Source organism: Cavia porcellus, unplaced genomic scaffold (assembly GCF_034190915.1).
Source record: "Cavia porcellus strain 051 isolate PalLab524CR breed Dunkin Hartley unplaced genomic scaffold, mCavPor4.1 scaffold_10, whole genome shotgun sequence".
NCBI classification, from domain to species: Eukaryota; Metazoa; Chordata; class Mammalia; order Rodentia; family Caviidae; genus Cavia; species Cavia porcellus.
In genome coordinates, this window is record NW_026947493.1 from 81,849,608 (window position 1) to 81,868,068 (window position 18,461).

At 45.8% G+C, this 18,461-nt stretch overlaps 1 protein-coding gene across 8 annotated transcripts in view; it reads right to left on the minus strand.

Annotated features, from left to right (window-relative positions):
* Window positions 1-16,469, minus strand: part of Samd12 (sterile alpha motif domain containing 12) — a 381,899-nt gene extending 365,430 nt beyond the window's left edge. For 5 of the 8 annotated variants that reach the window (XR_010050258.1, XM_063257661.1, XM_063257664.1 and 2 more), the window contains exon 1: window positions 16,300-16,467. Coding sequence is in view for 7 of the 8 variants with exons in the window: in XM_063257661.1 (XP_063113731.1) it covers window positions 16,300-16,312 (13 nt within the window). In the remaining variant the exon portion in view is untranslated. Of the gene's footprint in view, window positions 1-16,299 lie in introns of all 8 variants that reach the window. The other 3 variants (XM_063257658.1, XM_063257662.1, XM_063257663.1) reach the window with 3 other exon arrangements.
* Window positions 16,470-18,461: the final 1,992 nt, after the last annotated feature.

Below are 18,461 nucleotides of genomic sequence, written 5' to 3' on the forward strand. Positions count from 1 at the left end.
CACCAATCAGCACAGCGCTCCCAGGGCTTCCTGGCTGCAGGGCAACCCCATCCCTGGATGCCAGCATCTAACAACCCTGGCTACTCTTACATTAGCGGAGGCTGTCAGCTTCTCATTTTTGTTTTTAGGACTTTTTTGCCTAGGGGGAATATGAAGATGTTTCATACCCACAATAAGATAACTTTTAAAAATGACCTTAACATGCCTATTCTGAAGATCTGGTAATGGAGAACAAAAGACAAAATACTGGGAAAGAAAAAGGAAAATATAACCTCTCATCACCGTAAGCCAATGACTAGGCGCCTCTCTGAAGAATCACACAACTTCCACTCTGGTACTCTTTATCCATAACTTAAGAAAACTTCTGAATCCCTTTAATAGTATGAGTACCATGGACAGCTGTTAACAACTCACTTATAGATCCTTTCAATTGCCACCCCTTCCTCCAAGCAAGCAATGAAAGGCATGACAGTAAAAGGGCTCCAGGTACCAAATTCCAAACTGCAGCTTTGTCACCAATGAGCTTGGGCAAGGAAATTTCACATCCCTATTTACAAAAGAGGGTGAGGCTGCCTGCTCCAGCTGCCAGCGGATTGGCTATGGCTCCAGTGAGCAACAGTACTTGGAAAGTATTGTGCTGTGCAGAGCCAGAACAGTGTGAGCTCAGTGACAATGGCCATCAGGGCAGACGCCAGCAAACACACGGTGCCAAAGCTACCAGACCCCGAGTTTCAGTGAAGAACCCTGGCCCTGTGAATCAGGTTAGTGGGAGGCAGGAATGACAGGGTTGTTTAGAGGTAGTTAGCAAGCAAGAGACTGAGCTTTGGCCAGGGAAAACCTCTCCTCAACATCAGCATCAGAGACAATGACCACAGCATCAACAAACCCCTCTCTGAGAGTCACTGAGAGACAGCTCCACGGTGCAGGACACAGGAAGAAATGGAGATCGTATTTCTGTCTCAACAAAACGCTGAAGGTGACCACGTTTAACTTCCACATCTTTTTCATCTGTCCTTTCTGAGATGACCTCCGTTTTGAGTTGTTCCTTAAAAATCGAGCCCCAGTCAGAAGAATCAGAGTGTCCTTGAGGGACCGCCTGGCTGGCTGGGACAACCACCCTTGACCCTGCAGACGGGCCTCCTCCACCAAGCTCAGGCTCACCTTCTGGAAAGCATACCTGCCCTGACATTTGGGAACTGGAAGTCCTCCTACTCCACTCCTGCCCTCCCTGGAATTTCCTTACTACAGAAAAAGACAACTCCCAAGAAACCGACAATGACCTAAACAAGCTACCCTTTAACAGTTTCATCTGCAAAGAGAATTCTAAAGATAATATCATTATCTAGTATGTCCCACAGTGTACTAAGCAGCAAATGGGATGATCACCTTTTCGGACAACATTCTGATCAAATGCCACCTTTGCTGTTTACTAGCAGTGTGACAATGGGCACGTTTCTTAAACTTTCTGTGTTGTTTCACATAACTGTAAATAGGAGTGACACTGGCTCGTGTTCAATAGAATTATGTCAAGTTAATGTATGACAAGCACTCAGCACAGCACCAATCCCTTAGTATGGAGACCGATCTTGTTTTATAGCTGTGTATACACTTGGCAGTTACAACACCCTTTGTCTGCCCCTTCTAGGAAGAACAGTACCTTCTCTCGGGGCTGCGGACATCAACTGCGGGGGGTCCCTCCCCTGTCAGTTACCTCCTCTATCCTATGTATCTTCAGTCTGCCTCTCCACTAGGTCTGCATTTCCATGCCTGAGCTTTGAAAGCAGCTTCCTCATCCCCCATTTAATCTGTCCTAATACACGAATCCTCCCCATTTCGTCAGAATGCCTTTCACCCCTTGCCAAGCCTGATGGGCACCTCTCAGCACACACCCAGGCACCACGGGGCAACACTGATTCTCAGGAATGCACACCCTGCGGGCTGTTCTCTTCTCCTTAGCTTCCTCTCACGGGTCCCCTCCCTGAAAGGCGGCAGTCCTGGTCTCACACTGGGAAGTCCCCGCTCTGGCTATAAATGTGTTCATGGGAGGATGTGAGGGCCACCACTCGTAGTGAGTGCCACAAAGCACCTGCAGGGTCGGGGGAGGAATTGCTTCGAGAGACCAGAGGGCTTAAGAATGTGCTGCAAGCCCAGAAGCCTGAGGACCCAGGAAGATGCCTTGGGAGCAGCACAAACCACTAATACTTCCTTTTCTTGGCCATGAAAATCCCCCAAGAAACAGGAGGAATTATAATTAATCCCAAATCCTAGCTCTCCTTTCCCACTATGAAACATTTCTAATACCCTTTCAGTTCCTTTCTTTTCCTTTATCACGCTATTACTACATTATTTCAACTTCTCATCTATCTTTTTAGTCTTTGCAGGCTGTGGCCAAACTTTCTACAGCAGTGAGTTCACTCTATCACAAACCAGAGCAATGAAAAACAAAACACAGTGATTTCTCCAAGGGAGTCCAGGCAGCGTGGAGACCGTGGCTGGGCCACAGCTCCCTCCAATACAGAGAGCGAGCAGCCCCTCCAAAGTGTGCCCGCTTTTGTCCCTACTTCTGTCATCGTGATATATTTAGTACCTCAGTCTTAAATTTCTGACTTGACTATCCAGGAGGGAGAGATTCAATAGCTTCACACACTTTTATAACTTCCCGTGCCAGTCACAGCGCTGAGTTTACAGCAAGTACAAAATGAACACTCATTGTCCAAATAGAACAGCAATTTCCACTCACTGCATGCTGGGCCTGCAGGTGAATTTGATAGGCAGCATGGGAAAGTAAGACAAAACCCTGCAGGCCCGGAGCTTCTTACAAAGAAAGGATGCACAATGTAGTCAGCTAATATCAAGATGAGTGTTGTATTAGGGATCTGACCCAAAAATTCTAAAGAATTTTGTGTGGCTTTTATTATACTTCTGTTTTTCCAGGTTTCCAGAAGACAACTAGTAAATCAGAACCAAACTACCAAACCAAGATAACCAGAAAGCAACACAACATGGCAAAAAAGCTCTGGAATAGGGATACATTTACCCACAAGGCAGAATTCTACGACAAACTAGCCACATGGCCTTACAAAAACTAGTTCTCTTTTCTGAACCTAAATTCCCTCAATTATTAGTTTGTGGGAAGTGTCCCACATCTCACTGCAGTATCAGAATTTTAGAGAATGGCATAAAGAGCTCAGACTACACAGTGTAACATTAGTTCTTTTGTTATTCTGCAAATAATCTAAGAGCCAAAAGCAGTGGCAGGCACTTGGAACAGACCAGAGAATTAGAAAACCAAAGGCCCTTTCTCATGGATCTGAGATTATCCATCTTCAGCCTCTCAACAGGATTAAAGCCCCTGCTCTCCTACTACATAAAAAGCACAGGCAATGTCCACCTGCAGATCGTGCTAGGGTTGTAAGAGGTCATGAAATTCTTCAGTTCTCTCTTGTGATCCTAGGGTAAGAACCCCAACCCTAGATCAGTGTCTCTCAAATACATTTGGTAAAGCTGAGTCAGAGTATATGTTTGGTTCAGGGCCCTTGTTCTGTTTACCCCAAAAGAATGGCCTGAGAAAATCTGTCCAAGGAAATACTCCCTAAGAAGACCTCAAAGCCTCCAAGCTTACTGACCACATCATGTAACTATAAAGCAAACTCTTCTTCAGTTTGACACATAGTAGGCCTTCAATACATATTTTTAAATAAAAAAAACTATTCTACTTCTAAGCAACAGAAGGAGAACAATACATCTACATACACTTCCTAGCTAACTCTAACATCAATATCAATCCCACACCTATCCAGGAAGAAATACTGACTAAATAACTACAATTCAGAAAAGCTACATTTTCTCAGAAACCAGAAAACAGAAGCCGGATCCAACCCACCACAAAGCACTGACGTGCACATGGCACTATGCTCAGAGATGGAAATGGGGTAAAGGCAATGACTCAGCTAAGGCCAGCAGACAGACAACGCATCCTCACCTTTACTTCCCAGATACTGGCTGTTCCCTCTCCTGCAAACTACGATCACTGGTCATTAAGGCTGCAATATCGAACTTCAGGCAAAATCAAATCAAAGTACTCCCACTGAAGCCCAGTTAATAACATTTTTACCTCCACATAATGGACAGGTAACTCTCCAAAAGCAAAAGTAGATCCCTAAATTAAAATGTTCATATTTTATAATCTCAAACAGTAGTGTTACAAAAGCCATATGACCATCTCACTCATATTTCTATCTTTTGCATTTGGTTATCAATTCCACTGACAAGTGGTATACCCCATTGTGAATAAGCAAGACACAGTCTTCTATGTGAACAAAGCATTGCTTCTATTATATGAAGGGGTATCTGATAAGAGACCCAATTCTAGATCAGAATCACCCTGGGCTACACAATGCAAGCCTGGTCCTTGCCATCCTCAAAATTTACACTACAAACAGTCAACTAACCTTTTCTGAAAAGCATAAGACTAGGTCCAGCAGACTCATCCCTTACTTCTCTACTGTAAATTTGGACTTTAGTATTACAGCAGCCACCTCTGCATCTTGGTACCTTTCCCTGAGGGATACAAGAAGCAATCTGTGTGTTTACCCACTTGGTATGATGAACAGTAAGGTGTGTGCAGGGCGGGGACAAAAGTGGCAAAATAGGATGTGTATCCACCTTTATGCTCCATGGAACAGTTTTTGAGAATTTTTACCCAAGCATCACAGAGGTTCTTCTAGACTCACACTACTGTAGGATTTGTTACCAAAAAAAGTTTTTTTGGTTTTTTTCTGGTAGAAGTAGCCCAATTCAATACAATAGCACATGAAAAATCAGATTTTCAAGTTTTGGAGGAGATCAAAAATGAATCTCTAATTACTCATGGGTGGACGATGAAGACAATCCATTATGGTATGATACATGTTTTCATAACAGAAGAGTGCTGGGGTATATGATTTTAGTGCTCAAGATGATGATGGCTTTGATGCTGGACATGTGAACCAAAGTTTCTGTGACAGTGAAATGGGAAGAACTGACTGATACTGACACAAGAAATACAGATCTTGATTCAGATAAAAAAAAAAAAACAGCAATATGAGTACATATTTGACTAGTCAAAATGTTGCAAAATCGCTGCAATGGACAATTCGATTTAGAACTAGATCTGAAAATACAGTGAAGGTCTTAGCAGAGGTAAAACATTCAACAAACTGCCAGCACTCTCCATTCAATGTTGGAAATGATAGCAGATGAAATGCTACAAGATGCTGTGAAATACACAAAGGCTAAAATGCAAGTACAACATTCCATATGCACCAGTAGCCATATTTAAAAATGTAAATATTATGAGACCTCAGTGGCTGAACTAAAAGCATTCATAGGTCGGCCATACTTAGCACAGACTTCTCTTGGTGATCACAGGAATGTAAGACTTATGAAAAAGACAGAAGTCAAAATATGGCATCAAAAGACTTCCCATGCTTTCAGTTTAGACATTTATCCTGTAACTCAGCCATTAGGTCCTTATTTATGTAGTAATAAACTCAATGATGGTGTGAACAGACCTGTTGCTCCCAACTCCCAAACTAACTGGAATGTGACAGTTGACAGTTGGTTACTGGTTTCCAATAGATGTAGCATTTGCTAACCAAGTATCAGTCGACCAGTGCAGGAACTGTACACAGGAGCAAAGCAGAAATTCCAAATGAAATGGTGCATTTCAAACCAGAGAATTATACAGTACAACCTTTGAATTTCAGAAAGATGTAACACTGGCCTCCTAAGTGGCAAAGAAAAGCAAACTGGACTGCTGATGCCAACATTTTACCGTGATGGAAGCAAACTTCAAGAAATGGAAACCTGAGATGGAAATTTGCAACAACAAAACCAAAGGTGGAGCAGATACTGATGATGAGTTACACAGCAACTATGCTGTCCCCTTAAACGCAAAGCACCCACCAATAGTTATGCAGCAACTGTGTTATCCCCTTAAATGCAAAGCACCAGCCAATGGCTGTGTTTTACTCACTCATAAACACGGGTGTGGCATCCTTTGATCGTTTACAAAGAAAATAACAAGTGGACTGGAGCTCATAAGAGATCATTGAGAGCAAAAAAATAAAAAAACTACACAACAAAACTATGGAGCACACCAGTAAGCCAACAGGTGAAAAGGCAGACATAACACCACAAAGACATACGACAATAGAAAAACAAAACAGATGTCAAATGTGCCCTACGAGAAAGGACAGGTAAACAAAACACACGTGCTACTGATGTGACACCTGTGTATGGAACATGCAGCTGGCATCTGTGAACACAGTTAAAGCAAAGCTCATTTCTGTGATACTTTGGTGTTTGCACTGTAATTCACGTGAGTTTTTATTTCTGACATTATCTTTCAGGTTTTGTAAGCAAGTAAACAGCTGATGTGAAAACACTGATGTCTACTCTGTACTGTATTTCACTGACACCTTATTTCCCTCTAAGTGCCTGTACAACAGAGGAGGAAGAGGAGAGGAGACAAGTCTGCCACACAGGAAAGGAAAGCTAAACACACGTGCTGTCGGTGTAGGCAGACATGTGTGTGGACCATGCAGCTGTCACATGTGAAGACTGCCTCGGGGTTGACAGCTGAAGCAAAGCTTATCCCGGTGGTAGAGTTCTGTTGGTATTTTCATTGTAGTTCCTAGAGGAGTTTTATTTCTGATGCTGCATTTTAGGTTTTGTAAGGAAGGGCACAGCTGATGTGAAAATGTTGGTGTCTTCTCTAAACACAGTACCTATAAAGAAATTGATTATTAATATTCTATGTTCCTGCTAACTACACACCATAAAGAACCTTCTGACAAAATGACAAGACTACTGAGATGTCAAGTATGTCCCACAAGTACGTCCCGGGAAGGCAAAAGACACGGTCTGCCGGTGTAAGCGATGCGTGTCTGTGGAACACGCTGTTCTCGTGTGCAGACTGCCGTAAGTGCAACTGAAGTAAACACAGTTTTTGTGAAGTGCTACTGATAGTTTCATTGTTGTCCATATAGGGATTTAGTTCTGATGTTCTTTTTTACACTTTGTAAACCAAAAGCCAGTCAATGGTGAAAATTTTTATGCTTTTTTATAAACAATAAATATTATAAACTCAATTATTTTTTGTGATTTTGTTCCTATTGAGTACTCATTGTTTAATATAATAAAATTCATAAAATTAACAATTCCTCAATATAAATATTCTAAATAATAAACATGGTCTGCGCCTTGATGCCAAACTTACATTCCATGAGCTTCACATCACAAGATGGAGTCCATAACTTAGACAAAACTAACTCACCCTGGCAGGCAGAACCTGTGCCTTAGGAGTAGGTGTGTTTTCCCCGTGGCTGAACTCTTTGTGGCCTCTCAGACTGGGTCTTCCCTCTCCTGCCTTTGTGTCCTTGCCAAATTTTCCCCAAAAGTTAAGTCTTCCCTGGCCCGTTTTCCAACACCACAATAAACCAACATACAAGTTCTTAGGCTATTTACTATAAAATTAAGTATAGAAGGTTGTCTTTGGTCTATAGTAAGTAGCACTTGTAGGTTATTTCTATGCCTGAAGGATCAACCAACCTGAGGATCAGGGATGAAGTATATTTGCATAGTCATATTGCACACTCGAGGAACCCATCTCTGCTAACTGTTTCCTTCTGATCCCACCCGGCTATCTGCAAAGCCTGACTGACCAAAGCTTCTTTTTCTTTGTGGGTGGAGGGAGGGAAGCCCTCATTATCTGCAGATGATTCATGTAAAATAAAAATCCAAATAAAGGGGAATGTGTGTGAGGAAAAGCCACTCTGGAAGAGTTTGGAAGTTTCTTATAAAGTTACAACATACTTACTATGTGACTTGAAAATCTCATTTCTAGCTATTTACACAAGAAAATAAACAAATCTGCACAACCTGTACACAACTGCTTGTAGTGGCTTATTCCTAATCACTAGAAATGCCATTCAGTATCCCCACTTACTGGAATGCCCCTCAGAACTCAAAAGGACTTTACTGATGTGCGCATCAGCATGCATGCATTTCAAGGCAGTGTGCTAAGTGAAAGTCACCAGATTCAAATGACAACACACTTCATGACACCATGTATGTGATATTCTGGGAAAGGCAAAGTTAAGAGGTAGACTTCAGGGAGGTGTTACGGGGGCTGTGCGTGGAGGGAAGGGCCTGAGACTTGGGGAATGGTGGAATTGTTTTATAGCTTAACTATGAGAGGTTAGAGGACTATTTTTCCCAAAACTCGTAAGATGACAGAAAATGATTTTCATATATAAATCATACCTAATCACAATTTAAAAACTGTAAATACTAATATGAAATCATCAAAGACAAAGTGAGAAAGAATACACTTGAAATGGAGATTTAACAAAACATTTTGATACTTCATCTTGCAAACATAAAATTTACCTTCTATTCAACTACAGTTGGGTTATAATTGCAAATACAAGTTAATTCTCAGGATAAAAAAAGAAAGCCATATTTATTTGTTATGCAACTTCTGCTTCAAATTTATGCCAGAACGAAGTATTTTCATGTCAAATGATTTTTCATTGCTCAAATATGAAGGACATATTTTTTCCCACAATGCTTTTGGTGGCTCTTTTCACTAAAGACTTCATATATAGAGGGTTCTAATATTTGTCTTACACTTACAGAGCCAATACTTTAATTTTTTTCCTCCTTAACAGTCACCTGGCCTATCTCAGTCATATTTTAACTGGACCATAAGTTTGATTTCAGCTATTTTCCAATATTACTTTCATAGAGTTCATGAAATTTCCCCTCTTTGGAAACACTAGAAATTCCTCTTTGCAATTTGTTTGCTTTACATAGACATTACATGGTCATAATCATCTGAAACAGACACTAACCTATAAAATTGGTGATGTTCAGTGGCAAGTAAATTTTTGGTGGGAAAAATTATATAAATGATGAGTGCAATAAATATACTCTGCTTTGACAGCTTTGATTTCCTTCCATTGCCTCAAAATGGCAGGATGTAAGATAATGGATACATTAAATAATACATATTTAAATTGAGAATGCCTTATAGTTTATCAGTTACATTTTCTTGGCCTTACCCCAACTCAGAGAACACACCTTTCCTCCTCCTACCTTCCTTCATCAGACACTGTATTGCCATGGAGATGGGCAAGTGGCTTGGATGCTTTCCTGAGTATGGCAGAAAAATAAGAGAAAGCATCATTGCCATCGTCCAATTTAACATTGGGGGCATCTGTTGAGTACCTGCTCGGCTCAGTCTTTAGAGCTTCCTGGAACCTCATTCAACCCTCCAGACACGCCTATGAGATCATTATTACTAATATTCCCACTGGATGGTACACAGTGAGTTGGAGAGATTATCCACATACACCCAAGGTCCTCTACAGAGCTGTTATGTCCTCATACAGCTGCAGGGTTTGCACATTAAGTGAGCACTACCAATGCTACACTCCTGTGGTGACAGCCCTATACTCTGGAAGCTGTGACAGGCCAAGAGATCTGCGCCGGGTCTCATGCACAGCCAGAGCTGAGATTCCCACCACACAGCCAGTCCTCAAACATTTGCATATCACTGGAGACCAGACTGGGAATCTGCTGGATAGAATACCTCACCACCTTCCCAGCAGCCTGGTGGCTGAGAGGCAGGGAGGGCTCTGTCAGTGCCAGGAGCAGAAGGCTGGAGGAGGCAGTGAAGCAGGCCACCCGTCACCCACAGCTGTGCCCCACCCTGCTCTTCGCTCTGGGAGGCAAGCTGTGCAAGTAGCTTCTTGCACCCACACTTTAGCAAAACCAGACTAAATATAGCCCTGCTTGCTCTCATGAGCCAGCTCAGAGTGAGCGGCGCTGCTATACTGCACTTCGGGAAACCAGGGAGTTATCAGCATGATTTACAGGAGAGTGGTTTCCCACTGCTTGTTCCTGTGGTTTCTTTAGGGACACATTTGACATCTGACTGGGCTGCAGGGAGAGCTGATGGCTTGGCCGAGCAGATAACAGAGACCCTAGGAAAAAGAAGATGGCACACATAATTAGGGACCTCACTCACTTTCCTGTGCACAGAGCTGAAAACCACACCACCACCAGGGTGTGGGAAAACCCACCAGGAAACACGCATTAACACACACTATGGTTCGTGCCCTTCCCGGCCCTCACTCATCGAAATCCTGCTGGACTCACTCAGTGCTCCTCCTCTGCTTAGGCCATCCTCATCCAGCCCAGAACTAAATGCCCCATTTGTTCTCAGACCTCCCACATGATGTGCTTGTACTTTTATTTAGCGCTTAAATCATTCAGTTAATCTACTTCTCTGTCTCCTCCCTCGAAGTGGAGGCTGGGGTGTGAGAGGGGGAGGGGCTCGGCTCCCCTCATCTGGCCACCCACCAAATGCAGCTGAGTCTTTGCACACATGAGCAGTGCTTACCAACCAAAAATACAAAACCTGCCTGACACCAATGAATGAGATCGCAACAGCCCCTTTCTCCCAGTGAGTTAAATTCTCAACACCTCTACGGTTCAAACTTGGGCATCAGATTCCAGTCATTTCATCCCTCTTGTAAGGCGTCAGTCACTACAGCCCACTTCTGTGACTCGGGATTGAAGACCCAGCTACCCCAGCCAGGGTTCCCACAACCTCCCCTCACCGCCCCAGCCCTTGTTTCTTCCAGCAAAAGAGAACACCAAGGTGGTGGATGAGGAAGAAAGAGTGGGATGAAAAGAATTAACAAGGCCACAAAGAGATAGATCAGAGGGGAGTGTTGTCTGAACCGGCTGGGAGGCTCCAGAAGAGGTGGGAGTGGCAGGAACCCCGTCACAGCAAGTTTCCAAGCAGGGTGCCAGGGTGCCAGGGTGCCCCCCCTCCCCGCTTCACTTGTTCGCATAGTCAGCGCACAGGAATTCTCAATCATAGGCGTCCAGTCTTCATGCTCAAGACCTAAATCAGAGTGATTTGCCGGGACAGGCAGGTCAGGTCACAGAGGCTAAAGAACAAAATGAAAAGAACCTAAAAAAAGACACTCGGTGACACAAGAAATGGGTGAGAACCAGGAGAAGAACCACAGGGAAACCATCCACGGCCCCACTGCTTGAGGATGAGACAGCTGAGAATCCTCTGGACATCAAAAGTATCCAATCCACAACCAGGAGCTCACTCATCTCCTGTTCACCCATTCAAGCGCCACAGAGAGCTCTGACTTCTTTCTGCCATGTATGGTTTGAAAAGGTAGAAAACTACAGTGGGCTGGCACCTAGAGGGTCCTTCAAGGGCAGGGGAAGTCACCGCCCACTTGCTTCCTTTGCAAAAAGAAGGGTGTTATGGTTTGAAAACTGGTGGTCAACTTAACGCCAGCTGGATTGCATCAGCATGCATTGAGAGAAGATGCTCCACCTGAGGAGGGTTGCCAGGATAAATAGGTGGAGAAGAAGGCAGGTGTTGAGAGGGATTGAGGCATTAAGGAGGAATTGTGGGTTCTCCTACGAGGTGCTGTCTGAGCTGTTGGTTCTCCTGGAGAAGCTTTGGTCCTCACATCGAGCATTGCTTCCTGGCTCCAGAGGGGAAGACATGTGCTGCCTGGTCTCCAGGATGAATTCGTCACACTGCTTCCTGGCACATATCTGACTATGCTTGTCGTCGGTGGAGCTCGGGGCCTCCGTGTCACTGAGGACAGCTGTGGTGCCTTTCAGGACAGCCCCGCTCTTTGTTGTGAGTGTGACTTATCGGCTCCAGCACAGAACCCTCATCCCACTAGCACGTCTCCTTCATCCTGCATAGACTTTCTGGCTTCCACCACTGACCCTTGGGTCTTCCCAGCACGGATCTGTAAAAGGGACTGGCGTGAGTCCTTCTTATGGGCTCTGGACCTCTAGTTGGACTCGTGGGAGGCATTGTCCTGAGCTCTGGGTTTTTATCTGGATTCATGTGGGACATTGTTGTGGGGTTTAGGCTCTTGACTAAATAATCTGTGTCTTTGGTGTTGCGGATAGATTTCCTGCATTTTCTTGTGTTAACTTCCAGTAACCATTATAAAAATATTATGAACTCCATGTCGTAATCCTAGTTGTTCTCTGTGTACAACCCCTGACTACGACAAAGGGAATTCCTCCAAATCATGCATCTGGTTTCTCTCCCTAGCCCTCAGGAAAGGGGTCAATGTCTGATGTGCAAGACTGTTAAAGGCACAAGCATTGGGGGACAGCCACCTCCAGTCCTCGGGGTCCCACCTGACTGCTGAAGAAACCCATCATCTCTGCACTCTTGGGGCCTCAGGGTGGCAGAGAAGGTGGGCCTCACTTCACTACCTAAAATAAAGCCACAAAAAGTAACTCTCATGGTGTAAGTAACATTTTCATCATCCACTGTCGGCTGTGAATAGCTCTCAGTTGCCCTTGGGTGCTCAGCATTTACTGGCTCCCAAAGCTCACTGGTCTAATGCTCTCAATGTCTACCATGACCCTTGTTTGCTACATGGTTTTGATTCTCTTTCCTCCTTTTTCCTGAATGCGTTTATCAGTTAGCCTGGGATAGTTTTTTCACTTTTACAGCAGAAAAGTTACAGAATCTGAGCACTGAATGACATATTAGAAGTCATCTGTTGAGCCAATGCATTCACAGAAGATAGGCAATTCAACCCCCCAAGAGAAGTCATCTAGAGACATTTAGACACTTGTCATTTAGAAACCTTGTGGTGGAGGGTGGCCAGGGGTTGACAGTGCTGAACACTGGGCATCATTTCAATGCCATAAAAGCAACTACACCATTCAACTTGAAGTGTTCATCCATCCCACAATCCTCATAAATCTCTAAGGATGAAGGAAGGAATTGGAGACAAAGAGAAAAGCCTTTCTCTGGCTTTGGTCAATCGTGCATTTATACTTCATTCATGAAACAATTACTGTGGGTGTCCTAAGTGCCAGGCACCACCCTCAGAACACAGAGATGAGTACAACCCTGTCCCAAGGAATCGATCCCATACTTTTTCGCTTCTTATATAATACTGCATCACAGTCACATCAAGTAAGATCGCATCATTAGGCACAACTATCAACAGGGTCTGTGGATGGAAAATGGATAGGTCTGTGGTTCCCACATGCTACCCAGAGATCCTTCTTCTAGTTTAAAAATAAGTATAACAGATGTCAGTATAACCCCCAACTCAATGCAGACCAAAGGGTGAGACCCTGTTCTAAGTCTGGAGAGCATACTTTGCTGCCCCAGATGCCAGCAGAGCAAATTCAAGCATGGATCACAATTAGGCTAGGAAACATAAATCGGATGTTTTAAATTTGGAGACAAAACTACAACCCAGGGTAGCTGTAAAACACAAAACAATGGACACTTTCACATCTTAAATTCAAAACCACAGATTCAGCAAACCATGAGCTCCTTACTGTTAATTAACATCTTTACAAGTTCAAGTTTACTTAAGAGAAAGGTTACACATTATAAAAACTTTCTAATTTGTTACTAATTAGAAAGACTGGCTGGCATAAATAAGTGAAAATTTTGGAAAGAAAATGTGCCAAATACTGTGTGTGTTTTTAAGGAGAGGAGCCAGAGGGAATGCAGGTAACATTTCCTGAGAAGATGAGCCCAGCCCTCTTCTACAAAACCTTTCCTTTACTGAGTCATCAGGCTTGCCCAGGAAGTAGAACACTAAGCCTGTTTTGTTTCCAGATAAGGAGACTAAAGGTCAGATATTAAGTAACATTTACCGTACTTTTTCTTCCACTTCCCCTGGCAAAATTCCTAATTCTCTGCATCAGTGTTGCTCAAAAGTTTGGGTAAACTGATCATCACCTGTCTGGACTTGGGAACGTCTTAGGACACTGTCATGCATGGCAGAACATTCAGCATGGCTAGCTCATGGGTGCATCTTACAAACAGCAGCCCTAGCAGCAGCTACTACACATCCCAGTGGAGGAGGGGCAAGATCATGCCTGGTGGCAAGTGAAAACTACAGATCTCAAGGAGAGACTTCGGCGAGCAAGACACAAGACTGCAGAGGTGGGCACCTCTAAAAGTATCTATCTTCCAATGTTTCAAGAGTCACTTATTTGATGGCTTTGGGCTCCAAAGAAAAATCCAGGCATCCTTATGAAGTCACAAAAGCCACATGAATGTATTAGCCCTGCTCTCCACTGGCATTTTTCCGAGCACCTATCACAAACCAGGTACTGTTGTTAACAGCTGGGAAGTTAAAGTCAGAGTATCTGGTCTCTACCCTAAAGCACATTCCTGTTAGGATAGATTTAAGCACAGGTGGCACCAGGAACACTGGAGAGGCAGAGGTCCTGAGAGGGTTGGGACAGGCTCTTAGAGAAAGTGAGGGGTTCTGGGTTTTTTGTTTGTTTGTTTGTTTTTGTTTTTGTTTTTTTGGTACTGAGGACTGAACACAGACCCTCTGCACTGAGCGACATCTCCAGTTCTTGTTTAAAAATTATTTTAGAGACTGGGTGTTACTAGGTCCCTAAACTGTATGGACAGGGCTCGAATTTGCAGTACTACTGCCTCAGCCTCCCAGAGTATTGGGATGTGGCTGGCTGTGAAGTTCTTGAGCCTTGAAAGACCATGTGGTAGCAGCCGCAGAGGGCCCAGTCAAGGCTGAGAAAGCTGCCTTTTTCAGAGCTAGGAATCACATTTTCAGCCAAAGTTTAAAGCACTCCACTCTTCAAGTTGAGACCTTGATGGGATTCAGACTCAGTATCTCCCGTTTAGCACACAGGTCCTTTAGCCAAATAAGTCACTAACAGGTAAATTGAGCTCTCTGCAGTCCGCATACACTCCCTTCCTCTCAATGCTCGTTTCTTACTGTAAGGTGCAGCTTCACTGGCACAGTCACCCTTAAGACAAGAAATATGACTAATTCTATTCTTGTTGCACTGAATAGGAAATGGTTGTAAAGAACACTGTGGATCGCCAACGGGTTGGAGTGGCCCTCGCCTGGGAACACGGAAGAGTGACGCGATGGTGATCCATGCCATCTGAAGGGTGAAGTGGAAGGGAACCAGGTCATCCTATCTCTGGTCTCATGCTCCAGATGAACGTGGTTTTAGCTTTTTGATCTGGGGCCATCTGAACCCTTGCATTGCTATCAACTGTAACTGCAAAACTCCAGATCCACTTTCTCACTTTGTATATATGGGGGTGGGGGGAGATCAGATCATTTTTGTTGATGCAGCTGGGACCACCAGCTGGGATCCTCCACCGTCAACCAGAGACAGCCCCGTAGCAGTATTTTCCCCAGCTGAAGGAAGCTGATACTGGGGAGCCTGGTTGTTGCCACCTCGGGTTGTTAAGATAGTAATTATACAGAAAGCAAGAGTCCCACTCCCGGGGCAGGGAGCAGAGGCAGAAGCCAGCAAGCCCTCATGGCTCCATCGTGTCTCTAGCCTACAAGACACGGGCTCATTTCCCCTTGGCAAGGCGCCTGGCGCAGCTGGCAGGCCTGCCCTCCTTTCCTACCTCATTCCCCCCGGGACTTCATGCTCACTCGGGAGCCTTAACTCAGGCAGAGCGCGACCTCTACTTCGGCCATCAGAAACCTTCTGGCCATGTTCCTCTCCCCAACAAGAAAAACCTGTGTCCCACACGGGGTGAACCTGCGATAAATATCTGCAGTCCCTCCCAGAACCACAGATCCTCCTTGTACCCAAGAACTTCAAAGGCGCCCACTGCACGGCCCAATGGCAAATCCGGAGAGAGCGCAGTGCGGGGAGGAGGTGGCTTTCCAGGAACAGGGTTCGCCCGCATGAACAAGGGAGTCGTCCTTCCCCCCTCCCCCGTCTGAGGCCACTTGGGTCCTGGAAACTTTGCTGTCCTGGGGGTCGGGGGGCACTGTGCAGAGAGGCAGGTGTGCTGCACCTTCACCCTCCGGGTGCATCTGCTGTCGCCTCCTTCGGGCTCATGCGACGCCAGGGGCCCTGGACCCAATCGCGGTCCTTGGTGCCCATGACGCACCTGCCCGGGTCGGGTCCACGTGCGGGCCGGGCGGGAGGGGCGGAGGCGCCGGGGCTGCGACCCCGCCCGGGTCCCGGTCCCGGTCCGATCCCGTGTCAGCTGCGGGCTGCGGGAGGAGCGCGCTTGGGGCCGCCGCCCGCGGAGGAGCGTCGGAGGCTCGGGGCTCAGGTGAGCGCCGCGCGCCGCCACAGGAGGAGGGGACCCCGGCTCCGCCACCCCCGCGCCGCGCCGCTCCGCCTGCGTCTGCGGGCTCCTGCGGGGATGTGCGCGCGGGCGCGGGGGAGGAGGGCGCCTCACGTGCCCCGAGCGTCCCTTACCTTCCACGGCCATTCTGTCAGAGGTGCCCTAACGCATGCATAACTGTCTTGGCCGAGGAACTCCTCCGGCCCGCGCGCCCCCCCGCCTCGCGCCCGCGCCTAAATATCCAGCGCTCTTCGGCTCCGGGACCAACCTGCCGCGGTCACGCGAGGCAAGCAGCGGCTCGGGCTCGACGCGGAGCAGCCTGGGAAATGTAGTCCCTCTCCGCGCGGAGCTTCCTGGGAAACGTAGTCCGCTCTGCATCGAGCCCCTAGGGAACAGTCCGGGTGCCCCTTCACTCCGCCACCACACTCAAAAAGCAGCTTGGGGACTCATCAGGCCCACGCCAAGCAATGCCTCGTGGACACCTGGGACGAGGACTGGGGGGTCCCGGACACTCCGGATTGTAGTGAGAACTACATCTCCCAGAATGCAGTGCGCGGTCTCTTTAGCCGCTAAGGCGGGGCCGGCGATTGAGAGCTTCGCTGTCAATCTGAAGCAGCCGCGCACCTGGCCGCGTGCGGGAAGGCTGCGGGCGCCTGGGTTTGCTATGCGGTCTCCAGGTTGGGCCCTGGGCCACGCGTTCAAGCCTTCCTGCTGTCTGCGGTCCTGTTTCTAGGTCAGCGACTTGCTGCTCGGGGTGCGGTTCAGACTTGCTCCGTGACACTCTGGGACTGGTGGGATTTGGGGAGAATCCTGCCAGGTGACAGCTCTGTCTTCTGATTCTCCGAGGTGGCTCTGGTGATGAAAGGCTGATAGGAGTGGGTGAATTGGGAGTGGCTTCAAAATCCCCAACAGTCAACATCCCCTGGGAGCAAAATCTAGGAGCCATGCTTCCACGGGAGGATGTCACACCGTGGCAAATACCTGACTTCCGGAGGCGAGTTACAGCTTGCCTGGCCTGTGACAGGCCTGCTAATGAACTGTGCTTGGGAACCAGGATCCTTTCATTTTCTGAACCATGCTGCATTCAGGTGCTGCTGACACTGTAAATAGGATAAGGGAACCACGTGGATGGCAATAGAGAGGTACATATTGATGAAAATTAAACTCCCACACCGTTTGCTCCTGTGTAAGGAAATATAGGTGCACCTATGATTGGCAGGAGTACTGGAGTGGTCCTGGAACTAAATCCAGCTCAGAACTGGAGTTAGACTTTGAAAGGGCTTGAGCTCAGGAATGCATCTGGTGCCACGCCCACCCAGCCCCCAACTTTTCTGTGCATGCTCTGCAGAATAAGTACAAGTATCTGATTCTTTCTATGAGCATGTGAACAAACTTTGTTATCATAAAACAAGTTTTGTTTCTCAGGCTGTATATGTGTCTCCATTTTTCCCTAGTCACTAAGTATGTGCTTAGTCCTGCGGTTGGGTAAGATGGCCGTGTATAAGTACATTTTAAACTACCTGCATGTAAACATTAAGTACCCTTGGTGATACATTAACTCTGAGTCCATGAAACTGTGTGCAAATTAAACCTTAGGTTTCAAACCTAAGTACAGCAGCAGAGACAAACTTGCCCAGAGAGACCCAATTTTCATGGGAAAAACAATTTTCTAACCTACTATGTAACCAGGAGAGAAACCTGGAGAGAACTAAACTCAAGTGCTTTCCTCCCACCTCCTGCTTTTAAAGTCATCAAAGTGTTAGGTCTTCTTTTAGATTGATGAATGGAGCAGAAAACCATCGGGCAGGCAATGACAGTGGTTCCCAGCCCTGGCTGTACAAACATATCCCGTAAGTCCCATGTTAGTCTCATAGAATCAGAATTTCTGGAAACTTCTGTAGCAGAATCTATTGACTGATTTACTTTAGTGCTAAGGGTTGAACTCAGGACCTTTGGAATGAGTTACATCCGCAGGTCCTTTTTATTTTGTGACAAAGTCTCCTGGGCTGGCCTCAAATTTACCATCCAACTTCCTTAGCCTCCCAGAGTGCTTGGATTACAGGCACGGACCACCACACCAAGATTAATTCATAGATATCCTAATCTTCAGCAAGTCTTTAAACCATCAGCCATATGTTCAGTTTAAAGATCTGGACAATATTAAAATGCACAAGTCACTGAAGTCTGCTGTTAGTAGGAAACTTTATTTTATGCTCAAATTTCCTTTCCTAATAGAGGAGCATGCAAATTTCATTTTTATTATAAATATAAATAAGATATGAAGGAAATATTGCTT